This window comes from Suillus subaureus (genome assembly GCF_016647635.1).
Source record: "Suillus subaureus strain MN1 chromosome Unknown BJ212scaffold_2, whole genome shotgun sequence".
NCBI lineage: Eukaryota > Fungi > Basidiomycota > Agaricomycetes > Boletales > Suillaceae > Suillus > Suillus subaureus.
The window spans coordinates 45,969-61,805 of NW_024538558.1; the positions used below are offsets into that span (position 1 = coordinate 45,969).

The 15,837-nt window shown below is 48.8% G+C and overlaps 6 protein-coding genes across 6 annotated transcripts; 4 read left to right on the forward strand and 2 right to left on the reverse strand.

Annotated features, from left to right (window-relative positions):
* Positions 1-145: 145 nt before the first annotated feature.
* Positions 146-361, reverse strand: BJ212DRAFT_1474811 (uncharacterized protein; the record flags this gene model as incomplete). Its single annotated transcript, XM_041339152.1, has 2 exons — positions 146-182; positions 240-361. 2 exons carry the CDS (start codon positions 359-361, stop codon positions 146-148), a joined length of 159 nt encoding a protein of 52 aa, XP_041198682.1.
* A 3,471-nt stretch (positions 362-3,832) lies between these two features.
* On the forward strand, positions 3,833-6,184 carry BJ212DRAFT_1258833 (uncharacterized protein; the record flags this gene model as incomplete). The annotated part of the gene is made up of 8 exons (XM_041329975.1): positions 3,833-4,112; positions 4,180-4,316; positions 4,478-4,544; positions 4,602-4,684; positions 4,743-4,842; positions 4,894-5,072; positions 5,129-5,285; positions 5,340-6,184. 8 exons carry the CDS (start codon positions 3,833-3,835, stop codon positions 6,182-6,184), a joined length of 1,848 nt encoding a protein of 615 aa, XP_041198683.1.
* Positions 6,185-6,288: 104 nt separating this feature from the next.
* Positions 6,289-7,410, forward strand: BJ212DRAFT_274513 (uncharacterized protein). The gene is made up of 2 exons (XM_041342797.1): positions 6,289-7,117; positions 7,175-7,410. The coding sequence occupies exons 1-2, from the start codon at positions 6,392-6,394 to the stop codon at positions 7,301-7,303; spliced, it is 855 nt and encodes a 284-aa protein (XP_041198684.1). The 5' UTR covers positions 6,289-6,391; the 3' UTR covers positions 7,304-7,410.
* A 1,377-nt stretch (positions 7,411-8,787) lies between these two features.
* On the reverse strand, positions 8,788-9,605 carry BJ212DRAFT_274593 (uncharacterized protein). The gene has a single exon (XM_041342798.1). It carries the CDS (start codon positions 9,431-9,433, stop codon positions 8,912-8,914), a length of 522 nt encoding a protein of 173 aa, XP_041198685.1. The 5' UTR covers positions 9,434-9,605; the 3' UTR covers positions 8,788-8,911.
* Positions 9,606-10,476: 871 nt separating this feature from the next.
* BJ212DRAFT_1260135 (Golgin subfamily A member 7/ERF4 family-domain-containing protein) lies at positions 10,477-11,137 on the forward strand (the record flags this gene model as incomplete). Its single annotated transcript, XM_041330091.1, has 3 exons — positions 10,477-10,695; positions 10,751-10,900; positions 10,952-11,137. The coding sequence occupies 3 exons, from the start codon at positions 10,477-10,479 to the stop codon at positions 11,135-11,137; spliced, it is 555 nt and encodes a 184-aa protein (XP_041198686.1).
* A 2,524-nt stretch (positions 11,138-13,661) lies between these two features.
* BJ212DRAFT_1474814 (uncharacterized protein) lies at positions 13,662-15,759 on the forward strand (the record flags this gene model as incomplete). Its single annotated transcript, XM_041339153.1, has 5 exons — positions 13,662-14,013; positions 14,076-14,137; positions 14,195-14,281; positions 14,332-15,531; positions 15,583-15,759. 5 exons carry the CDS (start codon positions 13,662-13,664, stop codon positions 15,757-15,759), a joined length of 1,878 nt encoding a protein of 625 aa, XP_041198687.1.
* Positions 15,760-15,837: the final 78 nt, after the last annotated feature.

Genomic DNA, 15,837 nt, shown 5'->3' on the forward strand with positions numbered 1-15,837 from the left:
GTCAGGATCCGAGTCAGACGACCTGAGCATGGACTCGTGTTATTTAATCGATTTTGCTGCGGCTTCTGTGGCCTTCTCTTCGTCTCGTTTCTAATATCAAGTAGAGTGAGCCAAACAGTACGAGGACAGATGTAGTAACTGAAGGTCATGCCTTCTGCTTCGCTCTTAGAATCTCTGCATCACTGCAAGGGAGATATAAGCTTATCATCACTTTCAACGATGCAAAAAGTAGTACATACGCTTCCTTGCGCTTTGCCAGCGATGTATTACTCTCCTTTGCTTTGGATTTGTTCAAAGCAGCCTGCTTCTTGGCGGCCTTCGCCCGATCCGTCTCTCGTTGATTTCCTCCTGCATTGCGCATGAGATTATCAGTGACATCGACAGCATGATATTGCAAAAAAAAAAATCAGTGACTCACGAGTCATCGCAGTAAATCAATAGCAATTGATGTACTCGTATAATATTGTCCTTGGTGTTAAACCCAAGTCGACAGGCCTGCCAAACAACAACAAACACCGCGTGGAAGAATGGTCTAAATTTGACTTTTGTTCCCTGGACCAGGGCTTTCAGTTCCGAGAAACCGCAGGACACCACGTTCATGATCATCATATCGCAACCTGTAGCATCTCTATAGATCTCTAGCGCGTCAGCGAAAGAGGCAATATCTCATGATGGCCTTTTCATATCTGCCAAATGACCACGGATCTTCCCTTCACGCTTGTCTAACTTTGGCGTCTCAGTTACTCACTTCCCCGCCCGAGCCGCCCTGTTTTCTGGAATGGCTCGGATTCATCCCATTTGCCGCCACAGCGTTTAGGGCTCGAAGAACGTGTTCAATTAGGAAGGAAATCTTGTGGCCACGTTTCATAATTAGGATACAAAGAGACATTCTCGTAATTACTACGATAGTCTGGCATAGGGACGCAATTCTCTGTTCTCAGTCGGTTTTGTCGTTCAGGCGTGCTGATTACGAGTTATCGGCTATCTTTGGATTTGTTCTGTCATGCCAAGGGACTCTTCTCAAAGGGGAGATTCAGATTGCAACGTCACATCGCACAATGACAGCATGTCAAGACCTCGCAGGTATTACCCCATGTTGTCACCTTAGTCACCAGACCGTACGTGCCCTTGCCGAATAACACAAGGCCTACCTTGTTTTGAGGAGAACAATATTATTTTCAAATGGTTGTCGACATCGCGCGGACAGTCCGTCGGAATCGATACGCCTATTGTCAATGGTGACGTACACAAGGCTGCGATTGAGAGTGCGATGCTGGCCAAGTCACCTCCCCGAACTTTGCGGCAAAGTGAAAGCAAAGAGCGTTTTATATTCTCCGAGTCGGAAATTGCTTGGATCAGGTTTTGATTCGTCGAAACTTTAGTATATTCTTCCCGAATGAATGGCTGTCAATTGTGATATTATTCATCATTTGGAATTGCACCCTCACTGAGATCTCGCCTGATCAAATTGCATGATCAGCTGGCCCCGGTAATCGAGAGGCATCAGACCTAACAATCGTATTCCCTCGATCGATGGAGCAATGTGCGGCGTTGAGACAGATGAAGTTCCCGTGTTCCAACTTAAGAACCAGGTGAACCGAGCGCGAGTAGCCAACAGCGCGCCAATGTTAGCCATCAGAAATCCAAGAAAGGTCATTTATAACCTCGTTGATGAATCAGGCGTTCAAAAGCTGTGAAACCCCAGATATATTTCCCATTAAAAGAAAGCTTGTACTACTAGTATTACGATACATACAATGAATGATCGTATGATCATGGGGACGAACTTTCAGCAAGCGAGAGAACATGATGCATGGAGACTATACTTGGTCACATGACGAGTACTAGTATTAATGGGAACGCTATCGTCAAGATGATCTCGATGAGCCGTTCTATCGTCCAAGGTTACCTATTTTAGCACGGTGGAAGATCAAAGTTGGCCGCAGAACCGCTATCACTCAGAAGACCGTGGGCATACGCAAGCATACGTAGGCATACGTTCGTGGATATCTTTTCATCTCCCGCGGACTTGACCGTCTCGTTACTGTCAAACGAATCTAGTCGGGTGCAGTTTGCATGTGGTTGTAAGCGGTGTATCCGTCCCTGCAATCAACAGCCACTCAACTTGAACGACGTTAACATGTTTGCCGTGACCCTGTGCGGCGCCGCTTAGTCTGATCCAATTCCCATCGGTGCATGTACCAATCTGTCACATTGCATTTTCAGATAGTTGATCTGGGTCGAACACCCCCACACCGCAGCACACAGCCCTAACTTCTCCCCCAACTTACAAAAATGTGCCTGCTGGCACGCAGTGCTTCTTATTTTGCACCTCGTTCTCTTCCGAACTTCGCCGATGGAAAGTCTTATTCGCCGGTCCGATAAGCCTGACGTTGGCGATCCTTCGCACGCTCTAAGCCTGAGCAGTCTAGCTCTGAGCGCTCGCTTTGGTAAAGTCCAAAGGAAGTTCCGTGCTGTTTTTGGTAATTTTCGAGATGAGTGGTGGAGAAAGCGTTTAACGTAAGGCTGAGGTTGATAGGGTCAGTGCCACTACTGCAAAATAGGATCATTATGAACTTCTAGTCTTTTAGATAAATGACTGCGCAACATTATTGTTGCCACAGCAAAGAACGACTACATACAGGGGGATCAGTTATCGATGAATCTGAAGCACACCGACTAGGACGGAGGTAGATCTACCCGGTCGGAGGATCGCGTTCATTCATGGTTGTGAGGCGATCAAGGACCAGCGCTGTGCTTGAAACGAAGTCAGCGGAACGCTGGTTCATGATTGATGGAAATATGAAATTGCCTTGTTTGTCCAACGCGTGGTCATTATCTTCTCGGAGAAAAAAATGGAAGCTTGTGAGCCTTGGTGTTGGCATATCGCGTCACCAAATTGAATAATAGCAACAGATTAGGTGGTCGGCACCAACTTCAGGCCTCAGGGTTCGCGGCAGGTTCGACGGAGATATAGCATGTAAGTGAACCGAAAAGAACGGTAGCACTGGATGGACATAAGATGATGCAGCTTTAAAGTAGGTCGCTATTATATACGTACTCTCCGTGACATCGCATCATATGAACGATATGTTTCGTAGGAGTAGTACAAACTTGGACACGTGGAGATTACGATGCGGCTGTGAGATCATGACGGGTTGTGTTAGCGAAGCGAGAGATGGGCGGCGGCCAAGTAAGAGACCAGAAGAACCTGGCATATTTCATTTTCCTAAAGTGACAATAAGATCAAGATTGGCATACGCCACTAAGCTTTGACAGGAGGGTACCTGGCTATTGTGAAGGGTAAATTAGAAATGGGTTCTTCCAGAAGAGGTATGAATAGACCCTGGATACAGCTCTCTGACAACAGTATTCACGGCAAGTCGGAACCAATAGAATGGTACTGTAGTATCGCCTCCGAGATCGTTCCAGATCTTGGACGTCAAAAGGGGTTGCCGTAAAAATACCGAAAATGGCACGGCATTACGCGGATTGGCATTTCAATCAACTTTTTGAAAGACAGCGATTAATTTTATTACTAAATTTGGATTCGACCGTTAAGCTCTTTAACTCACGCTATGGGACAAGATTGGAAGTACTTCCATGAAAACTCCACATGCGAAAAGAGCCGAGATCACTATTACTAGTACGTGAAAGTAGCCGACGGCCAAGGCCCTGATCTCCCCTCTCCCGCAGTTTCATATATAATACATCATCCTCCAAGGTTTGACAACTTTCCCCTCTTCGCTTCTGTCTCTAATCCACTTGGCGTCAATCGCCTCCTACCATGTCCCACAGACACATGCAACGTCAGTCTGACAGGGATGTGCGAATGCACGACCCACCTGCTCACTCCCATCCTCATGCTATCCTCACACATCCTCCACACCAAACAGCACCAGCACATCAACCTCATATCAATGGCAATGCAGCGGCCTTGCCTACTACGCCAGCTCTCTCAAATGGTTCTACCCATGCACACACAGCATCAAATCAGATCGTATCGCCTGTCGTAATCCCAAACGCTCCCGCCTCAAACGGCGTTGCGCCCCCTTCATCAAGCGTCATTCACAAGTTGGCAGTGGCCAACGAACAAACGTGGCTTTTGATCGGTTAGTGTTTTCATCTTCCTATTCAAAGAAAATCGGCTAATGAGTTTAACGCTCTTGTTTTTCCCAGGGCGTGTCGCGGAGCAGATGGGCGACCTGGAACATGCGATCACAGCATATGAAAACGCTCTACGGCATAACCCGATGTCCCTGTCAGGACTTACACAAGTTGCGGGAATCGCGCGGATCAAGGAAAATTATCCAAAGGTAGGAAAAATCCTTGATGCTATTTCGTCCCAATACCGCGTCGAAGCCGATGTCCTCCGAGGATATCCATTTGGTCACTTTTCGTTTGCGCCCTGTCTATCAGATCCATTCAATCAGATCTTCACGTGGCAGACGCTGATGTCATCCTCTTTCTCTTTTAGGCTGTTGAGTATTTCCAACGTGTTCTTCAATTACAAGAAGACAACGGCGAAGTATGGAGCGCACTCGGTTAGTTCATCTTACCTTACATATCCGTATGTGCTCATCGCCTTTGTTCTATTGCAGGCCATTGTTATCTCATGCAGGATGATCTGCAGAAGGCTTACTCCGCTTATCAGCAAGCCTTGTACCTGCTCCCTAACCCAAAGGTATGTCAGGTAGTCATATCACCATGTCTTCTCCCGTCCTCATGTCAACACCAAGGAGGATCCAAAATTATGGTACGGTATTGGTATACTTTATGACCGGTATGGCTCCTTGGACCACGCCGAAGAGGCGTTCGCTTCTGTCCTGAAGATGGACAAAGGTTGGCTTTCTTCTACTTCGCGAAGCATCTTGGCTGATATTCATTCCGCAGAATTAGATTTTGACAAGGCAAATGAGATTCTCTTCCGTCTCGGCATAATCTACAAGCAGCAGGGCAAATATGATGAATCGCTTAACTGCTTTGATCGCATCCTGCGCAATCCTCCAAGTCCTCTCGCCCATGCGGACATCTGGTTCCAGATTGGCCATGTCTACGAGCAACAGAAAGACGTAAGTAGTTTACCTGTCCCGTCGCACAACTTCTGCATACTCATCATCTTTTGAAGCATGTCCGCGCTAAGGACGCATATGAACGTGTTGTTGCTGACAACCCTGGGCATGCAAAAGTTCTACAGCAATTGGGGTGGTTGTATCACCAAGATGGATCTTCTTTCCAGAACCAAGAGCTTGCCATTCAGTACCTGACCAAGAGCCTGGAAGCTGGTGGGTTATTGTAATTTAGCTATCTTTATCTTTGGTACCGATGCCGTCACACAGACCCTTCAGACGCTCAAAGCTGGTACCTCCTCGGCCGTGCGTACATGGCTGGCCAGAAGTACAATAAGGCATACGAGGCCTACCAGCAGGCGGTCTACCGCGACGGCCGTAATCCCACCTTTTGGTGTTCGATTGGTGTCCTTTACTTCCAGATCAACCAATTTCGTGACGCTCTTGATGCATACTCGCGTGCCATCCGCATCAACCCTTATATCTCTGAGGTCTGGTTCGATTTGGGCAGCCTTTACGAGAGCTGCAACAACCAAATCTCAGACGCTATCGATGCTTATGCTCGTGCCAGCGAACTTGATCCTGGAAATCATGTCATTTCTCAGCGTCTCCAGCTCCTCAAGAATGCTCAAGCGACTGGTGGTCAGCTGCCTGCTGCGCCAGGTCCCCAGGACGTGCACCCAACCGCTTATGCCAGCGCCGTAGTTCCTCCTCCGGGACTCACCGGTCCTCCTCTCTTGCTGCAATCGACGTCAACTCGACCCCCAATCTTCCGGCCTCAGTCAAGCGGCCCGCCTAGCGGTGATAATCTTCATTTGCCTCCTCCTGCACCAGCTCCTGCCTCTAGATCATCACCTGGTCCATTCCGAGGTGGTCCTCCGCCGCCTGTAGTGCTGGACGAGAGTCGCCACATGCCTTCACATACACCTCTCGCACCTATGGACGTTGATCGTCCACCTCATCCTCGTGACTACTCTGGTTCATCGCGTGAGGGTACAAGTCGCGGGCCAACTGGCCACCAAACCCTCCTCCTTCATCATCCTGTTCCTCAGCAGCAAGTACAAACGGAAGAGCTTCGTAATTCCGCCGTCCATGGCCCTAGGCCAATACAGTGACCACTTCCCTGGGCGTCCACTCAGGGTCCCTTCGACCTCCGCTTCGCCACCGCCACCACACAATTCACGCGTCCGATCTCCAGGTCCTGGGTACCCCAACTATCCTCCATCAAACAGGCAACCCGTGGGACCTGCCCAGCCCAGCCTGGCACAACGATCGCCTCCTATTTACCCTCGTGAGGCACCTCGTCCAGAGCATGACATAGCATGGGATCGGCGTGGGCCACCCCTGAACATCATCGTGAATGGGAACGTGAACGAGAGCGTCGAGGACGCCCTGAGTATCCTTCACATCCTTCGCAGCAACCCTATTATCCCTCACGTTCTCCTGGCCCTCGTGGACACAGTCCAATGGAGACATCTCCTCGCTCTGCACATCCGTCCGCACATTCATCTCGTGCATACTGGGACTCCAAACCCCCTAGCGGTCCCCCTCACCCTCGTTCACCTGCACCACCAGGTCCTCCTGAGGGTGGCCACTGGCGATACGACCCTGCACGTGAACAGGAAAGAGACGCGCGGGACTATGAGCGAGAACGTCAGCTGCATGAGCAACGTAGGCAGTCGGCGAGTTTCGCAGCTTCTCCAGAAGGCATTCCACATGCACTTCCTCACCATATGGGGAGCAACTCGCGTCCCTCTGAAAGCCCGCGACCCACTCCTGTTCCTGATACGCGCGACCGCAAACGGAAGCCAGTAAAGGATAGCAAGGATTCGGACACGCAAAGCATTGCTGGTACTGGGGTCATTGGCGAGGCGCCAAAGAAGGATAAGAAGCGAAGGCAGCGACGCGCCAAGGATGATTCTGGTCGGTCAGATTCTAATGGTGTTCTTCGAACATGCCCGCTCCATTCAAGATCGGCTCTTTCTCTGCAAAAGAGGGACCTGAGACGTCTTCCTCGGGAAGCAGGTCATTGCAGCCTTCGCCTACAAGTGCGACGCCTCGTCCACCTTCACGTATAGTTGATGATGACTATGACGAAGGCATAGAAACGCTTCTTCATCTCTCGCAATACCGACCCGAGATGCAATCTTCATCCACCGATCGTGGCTCTGTTTCTTCTTCGCGCAGCCGTCCTTCACCTCCTGGAGGTTCTAGCTCCCTCAAGCGTCCTCTGAGCCCAGTCCCGGATGAGTTGGACACGAAGCGATCTCGGGTGGATGGTGGCAAGCGCAGCGTGTCATCTCCATCAGGTTCACGACACACTCCCATACCTTCGTCGCGACCATCGCCTATACCCTTCCGTACCCAGCCTTCGCATTCTCCCGAGTCACGTCATACTGAATCTCACTACCCAACTAGTCCACCGCAGCTAGCCGTAACACTTCCGCCTCATCCTCGTCCCATTGGACCTGGCCATGCATCACATGTCAGCCCATCTGCTCCTATCGCACTTCCTCCTATTGCCACGCTTTCACCTGCATCGAGCGTCCATTCGACATCTGATGACCGGATGATTCTCGACTCCCACCGTTCTTCTACTCCTCCATCGCGAGGAAAGCTTTCTGAGGTCATGAACCCAGCAGCAGGCTCTCCACCAATGAAGCCAACCACGTCTCCTGCTCGCTCACAAGAAAGGACTGCACCTACTCCTCCTTAATACCGGTTGAATATCCCTCTTTTTATGCGCTTGCTATTTAGGCTTGAAGCTTGACCCTACGATTGCATTGACGAAGCAGTTATGCAGTATCGCATAATATAGATAATTATCCACACTCGCATGTAAAGATACTTTGGTCACACTTGTCTGACAGCCCATTGAGCTGCGAATACCATGTTTTGTGCATTGCATGATGGCTGGGCAATAGCTAGCGTGTCAATGAAACTTCTCTGCATGTGCCTTTATTGATGCAGTTGGACTAGTCTCAAGAGAAACGTCATGATTGACTGCGTAAGATGTCTTGCAGTTTTGAATTTTCATAATTAGCTAAGGTACAAGCAATCCGAGTCGTTCCATTCCAACGTTTTGATAGTACGAGATGGAACGGAAGTTACGGAACAGCTTCATCTATCACTTTTTGGCCTCGTTCACAGTTCCTGATCACCTGAAGGGACCCTGTCTCAGATCACATAACGCTAGCCCATCCAAACTGGGAGAATGGGGTCAGTTCTCAACCACATCTACGTATCATTCGGGACAATGAAAAGAAGAGTCGAAGCCTCTAACTTGAACTTCGTCCCTGCTAAGCTTGAGTCGTTCTATTCCATCTAACTTGGTTGTCTGACAATATGATAGTGACACATTGCAACTGCGAGATGGATTGCCACCCTCTCCGAACGCAGACCCAGGCGTCGTTCTCAACCATTTCCACGTATTGTTAGACAACGACAGCCAGTCAACTCCTTTGGCGCGTGCCACGCCGGCGTATAAAAGCTTTCATAGAAGGAACGACCGCCTTCTTCACCTAGAGGAGACTATACGCTGGTGCAGAGAACAAGGCGCCTTGCGTCATTCTTCTCTCGCAAAGCACGCTGCATGACTGAACCTTCTTTGACAGAGCTGGTAGATCATTGATTATCGAGAATCGTGCCCTTCCGAATAAACCCCGACAAGTCTCAATCGAGACAAATGCGTTCCCTCAGGTTCGATTCAGACTGCGTGAGTGTACTCGCGGCGCCTCCCTTTGTTTTGTTGTTGATGATAGATGCACATCCGCCACAGAACTTGCTATCATTTGCCTTGCACGGGCTCTTCAAGTCGGTGAACCTGATCTGCCTATCATCTGTCACCTTCGGTCACGAGTCGCCAATAAGCGCCTATCAGCTTTAGAAGGAAGGGGTGCGCATGTTGATGTGCGAGATTCCTGAAAACCTTCTGAGGAGGCATTGACGATAGCATCTGCGGCGAAGTTACAGCCCAATCTTCCGCAGTTGATGAGGGGTAAATGGTTCGTCACAAGTTGACCCCTCGTGGAGGGCGAAGACGCCTTGCAGCCATGCCTTTTCGGGTTTCGAGGCCACAAAACTGGTTTGGGCGCGGCTTGCAATTTAAGTAGGTGCTTTGCAGTGCCTTCTATCTGTAAGACCAAGCTCCGCGAGCTACCTATATCCGACTCGGAATCCCGCACATAGAAGGCTCTGCAAAGGTGATCAGTTCTGATAACGTCGAGAGTGTGCCTGCGAGCTTTGCGGAGGCCCCCTGGGGTCACCCCTGTTCGTACCACAAGAACCCAGTTGTATGACATTAATATTGCTATAGATAACGATACCATAGCTAAGTTTTGGGGTGACTTGCTTAGTTGGACCATGTCACATGCCGATGAAATCCGAGTGTTGAAACACACCCAAAACTGAGAGATGCGGTTGGACAAGCAGTTGCCACCATATCCCAGTCTGCCAATGAAATATGTGGTACCAAATGTATGTAGAGATGTTGAGATGATAAATTTAATGCGACCAAATCTATTTCCGCTTCACCACGTCCAACCTCGTCGCTGAAACTCGTCCAAGTGTCGGGGTCAAACGCTCATTCTATATCCTACATCTACCCGGAGCATCCTCTGCCAAAGTGCCCGTTATTGCTCAGTCTTATATTGAATAACGCCAAGCAGCCAGCCTTGACCTTGCATCTTTAATGCCACATTGACAAGTCATGACATCTCTTGAAATTCCCATGAACGATGAATCGACATCCCATACGCATTCCCAACAGATTCTTCCATCCACAGAGCCAACAACTCACAACACGCAGTTGTCTTCTTCTTCTTCCACTACTGTGACATCCAGCCTCGTTGCTCCAGCGCAGCCACCCTCTCAAGTAACCTCGTGGATACGCATGGACTTTACAAACGAGGAAACTTTAGGGGCGGAGCAGGTGGAATTGAATAGTTTTGAAGTGGAGCACAAGGACAGGGAGACTCCAGCCGAACAGCTACCACTGAGCCCACCACTCACTCGCGTACCTACCACCGACAGTGCGAGCGTGCGTATCCTAACACCGCCACTGGAAAACGAAGAAAGTCAAGGTCTAGAGGAGGTAGACATTGTTGAATGGTATCCCCTTGCACGCCCGGAGTCACCAGCCAAGGTTAATGACTTGTCCTTACACGACCGTGATAGCCTCGATATCGGTTCAGAGACAGATAAGAAACCTCGGAGGCGAACAAATCGTAAACCAGCGCATCTAAATCTTGAATTTAGGGAGCCTTCACCTCAGCCTTGGGATGTCATTGATCCGCCGCTTGAGAACAATGACCACGTCGAAACTGGATGTTACTCGCCTCAAAGGTCTCCAATGTACGCATCTCAGCGAACTGGGTACGTTCTGATTTTTACATGAGTGACTTATGCTATGTTGATCTTGACTTGCCAACACAGGCGTCGGCGACCCTTGATCCCCCACTCATCATACTACTATGGACCACCTCCATCAGACTCGGCCTACGGAACGCCTCCAGTTGGACAAATTGGTGTTCACCACCCTCGAGAAATTGTACGCATTGAAAGGGATTATGCCGGAGGGGAACTGACTCAGTTCTCTTCAACATATCCCATTGAACTTGACGGCCGAGTACTGCAAGCTCCTATCTACCCCTTACCCTGGTTTTCTAACCCCAGCTTACCAGATAACACCGACTCAATTCATGGAGACCATCAACGACATCAACGAGCTTCTAATATCCGCGTATAGCGTCCATCACTCCTTTATATACAACTTTCTCGCAGTTGCCACCCTGCACCTCTCATCCCTTTTCCTCACGTCACACTACGATAAGGTTTGTCTTTATACCCCCGTGTGGCGTACTTGCTGAACAAAGTTTACATAGGAGATGCGGCGGCTAAAGCAGACGATCGAGAGAATAAATACCCAAATTTATAACCCCGTTGGCCTCAACATTTTGTGGCCCCGGAACGTCGCTTTTCTTTTCGTAAGTATTTCATCACTCAAGGGTCCCCGTGCTCATCATTACTTCACGACGATCCGTCGCTTGACAACAACAGCTAGAGATTGAATACTATGTGCGTAGATTATGCGCCGTCGGTGCATTCTCATATCCGCGAAAGCTAACCATCCTTGTCCATCAGTGACCTTTTCGAGCGATATTGATACCAGACACATTTCAACGACACACTTACTTATTGTACATCACCTTACCTATGTCATCGGGTACATAGATAATTTAATATGCTGAAATGGGTGGGTATCAGTTTGCTAACTTCGCTAACCGCGAGCTGAAATGCTACCGAAGTCAATTATGTAATGCGTTAATTAGCACTTTTGAGTCAGGTACAGGAATGTTCGAAAAGTTGATCTGATAAACTGGATGGTTCAGTTGAACGTCACTAGACACGTAGGTCGGCGGAAGGACGTATATAGCCCCGTGTGGGTACGTCAGTCATTTCTTGAATGTCAATCACGTCCGAGGGGCTGGCATACGAGTGATTTGTTCCATGCAGTCTTGTATAATACCATGCTGAAGCGACCGAGGAGGCTCTAATGCGATCGTGATCGATTGATCAGCTTGCTGTTAGAGAGTCGATCAACGCTACGGTTATTGGAGGGGGGGGGGGGCTAGACTGGCTAGAAGGGCTCGGATCTTCGGTTAATTCAAGCAGGTGAGTTGGGGTCCGATCAGAAACGGTAGTTTAGGCGTTTGAAATGAAGTGCCACATATGGAGCATGCAATCCGCAAGGATACGCGTCCCTTCTGAGCTTGATGCGGTAGCCACGGCCAAACCCATTGGTGGACAATCAACGGCGGTCTGTAATTCAGTATCCAAGCTCAGACTTCCGATGTTAAATGTATTGTATTGTGTGAACCAGACACTCGATGGCCTTTGTTCACCGACTTGACAGAGGTCAAGTATTTCAGGGTTGTTGAACAACCGTGAGAGGAGCAATCAACTATTTCGAGTTAAAACCACAAAGACTGCGGAAAGCGGTATCAAAACGGCATTGGCTGCGGAAGAAGTTGAAGCAGATAACACTCACATGTTTCACTTGCCCGAAATTGCAAGCCAGAAATCGGTGAACTCGGGCGAATACAATAGTGGCAACAAGATAGCGAGACAAGGGGTTTTAATTTGATATGGAAAGCAGCGGTCATTATCAGACAAGAGACAATTAGTGTGCATGTGGGATTGTGCTGGGGAAGAGCTTGGGAAGAGCAGCTCAGTTTACCGTATAGGTGTCAGGTGAATTTGCAGAGACTCTAACTATTCTGGGGCCGCAATCCTCTATGGTCGTTATCCATAAAGGGAAGCTCTGAGCCAAGCAACCGAGATGCCCCAATAATATTATTTCTCCTCGGGGAAACTTTGAATACGGCCGCAAGAGAAGGAGCACCAACTCCTTACCTAAATCAAGAATTGTTGTTGTTAGTACATACTACACCATCAGGCTTAGGCTAGGGAAACTGTAGCGAAAAGAAGCGTAAAGAAAGTTGTGCAGCTGTGAATATTGAATTTGATCCTTGTGATCATCCCCAAGTTCTTAAATCCTTTCGTGGCGAGAGGGAGAAACTAGAAGCTTGCATAATGCCGCATGGACCTATGGATTCGAAGACCCGCATGAGACGGACAGAAGTGTGACGCACAGTAGTCTTGGTTGAGCCTATCAGTGGAGGTCAGAAGCATTGAAGAGCGAGAATAAGTGCTTGAAAGCACCAACCAGAAAATAGTAGCCAAAATTTAGACCCTTGAGTTTATAGGAACAAACATTGATCCGTGGCTCAAGGTGCGCTGGGTCATGTTTGAATTGCGAGGCGGAAGGACCTATATATTGCAAAATCACCGAAGACCAAATCGATGTGGTTCAGCTGACATCGGTATCTCTCATGTCATGGACGAGCCTCACTCATTAAAAGCCCGGTGTACTGGTGGAGGCTCGGGGGCATTCATGAATCTAGAAGTGCAAGGAGGCACAGGGGCCCCTAAGACTAGACAGTACTGTCTTTCAGTTCTCACTGGGACTTAAAAAATAAAAAATAAAAAGCCCGGTATACTATGTAGTAGCCTCGGAAAGTCGGACATCGATGCTACCCGAGTACTACGAGTCAAAGATTGGGGTGACTACCGCGGGTCCGCACGTGCAAGGGCAAGGGCAAGCTGGCTATGTGCATGATTACCGTCCCATCAAACTCAGAATGTAACGATCAACGCGGAAACTGAAGTCAGCATGAAAATGACCCCCTCCTCCATTACGTCACTGCCGCACTGACGAGTACTTTTGGCCGCGTCGGCATGCTGTACATAAAATGAAATATAACGTTATTATTCAAAGATAAATTTAAAAAAAAATTAATATGGGGGGGGTAAACTTGTGATGATTTGTCATAGCAAGAACTGGGATCGCCGACGCATACATCCCGTATCTTATTCTCCTGACTTGACTGCTTTAGCTTCATTCTCACTATCAACATTCTCTTTTCTCTTCGACATTGTCACCCGCAGCGGGCTCGCGACTTTTGGTAACGCCTGGCTCACTCATTCTATCTAGCTTGTCTACGAGTCCATAATCTCATGGAGTTCCCCACTATGAACAACTTCTGGGATCTATCGCAAACTCCATCTCAGTTCTCTCAGCTTGGCGATGACGACTTTCTAGCTCTCCTTCAAAAACAATACCCTAATACAGTTCCGGACGTCAACTCCACTGACATTGGCGCCGTAAACCCCCAGAACATCCAGAATCCTCCTTTGCCAGGTCTTACGCCGCCCTCTGATGATAGCAGCCCAAGCCCACCAAGTAGCAACAGTATCAATCATCCACGCTCTAGGCACCAGTCTACTTACTCCCGTGGAAATGACAACGACGAGTCCGCGCTCAAGCGCAAAGCAAGCGATGACGACATGGAGGAGGGTCCAAGTTCAAAGAATCAACACACTGGTCTGTAACCTATCGTTCCTCGTGTTTATCCATGACGTTTAAGCTTCCATTTGCATAAGCAGCTGATGACCCGAGCGGCACAAAGAAAGTGTCAGCATCCAGACGAAAGTCGGGAGGGTCTCAGGTTCGTGGCCTCCTCGGCTTCCAAAACTGCAATAAATTTAATTCACATTATCTCAAGGATGACACACGACTCCTCAAGCGAAAGGAACAAAATCGTGCTGCTCAACGTGCTTTCCGAGAACGAAAAGAAAAGCATGTGAAGGATGTAGGTCAATCGATTCAATTCGTTGCTCTTACTCACGGGCCGGTTTTTAGTTGGAGGATAAAGTGGCCGCTCTCGAGGCAAAGAATAAGGACGCGCTAAACGAAAATTCTAATTTACGAGATCTTCTCGCACGCCTTCAGGAGGAGAACCTTGCTCTCAAGCAAGCTCAATTCACATTTTCAATGCCGAAATCAATCGATCATTCACAGGCTTCTTCATCAGCATCACCTCCAACCGTCCAAGCGCCATTCAGCTTCTTTGGCTCCCCTCCAGCAGTACTACACACCGCTCCCCCCGCTCTCCGTTCCTCCCCTAAGCCATTTAGCGACATTGATTGGAGTTCACTGACAACGTTTGATCCCACATTGCTTAACGCAATGGATGATGCTCCTTCAGGTTCAATGCAAGTTGATTCTTCGACTTCACCATATGGCCAATATGCCCTGCCAGCTCCCAACCAGTACAAGACTCTCGCCACTAATACATTCTTCATGTCGTTTGCCGACACAGATTCCAATTCGTTCAATAATGGTCCTATCAGCAATGAAACCGTTAATGACACTTCTAACGGTCTGAATCAATTCCCATTCAATTTCTCCTCACCTTCGAATTCCTGGAACAGCACAAGAAATGGCCAATCCACAGCAGAATTTTCACAATCTACAAGTCATTCCGACTATATGCAAAACCACTCCCTAGACGAGCTTTTCGGCGAGACGTTCATGAATGGCCAAGGATCCATTGACTTCGGCACACTAATGAAGAGTCCGCCCGCACCCACTATAAGTCCCGTGACACACGCAAACGGGAATGGGAACGCGCAATCACCACCCAGTAGTATATCCTCACAAAACTCCGTGGCTTCTCCCCTTTCCGCACATCCCTTATCATCATCACCATCGTCAGCTAGCACGTCAAATGGTCAAAGTCCATTCAGCTGGACGATGTCCCGACAAGACGCCGAAAGTCCACCCTCGGCTTCCGAATCGGCATCTAATGTAAATCCCGGAGGGGCTATGCTGCACTTTCCAACGAGAGAGGATATCGCCAAGCATATAGCTGCATCCGGCGACTCGCCGTTTACGAGTCCACCATTCACACAGCCCGTGGTGCGCAAGACAAGCGATTTCTCACAGGGTGGGAGTATGATCTCTTGCGAGGGCTCACAGTTCCCGAAGACGAAAGAGAGTCCGGCGAATATTGAAGTTCTGAAAGCGTGGCGGACAATTACGTCGCATCCTCAGTTTAAGGTCGGTGTCTCATCATTTGGTGGGATGGCTTTTGTTGATTCAAGTTTTTAGGACGCCGATGTCAACCAACTATGTACGGAGTTCACGAAGAAGGCACGGTGTGACGGGACAAAGGTCGTTCTAGAGCCAGAGGGTGTACATCATATCTTGGAGACGTTCAAAGCAAAATCGTTGGCTCAGCAGCAACAGCAGCAGCAGCAGCAAACGTCTCCCAGTTCATCGAACTAGCACTCACGGATTCCCATTTGTATTACGCATCGGCTAGATCATCATTTATCCTGCTTTCTCATATTTTGTTCTCGCATT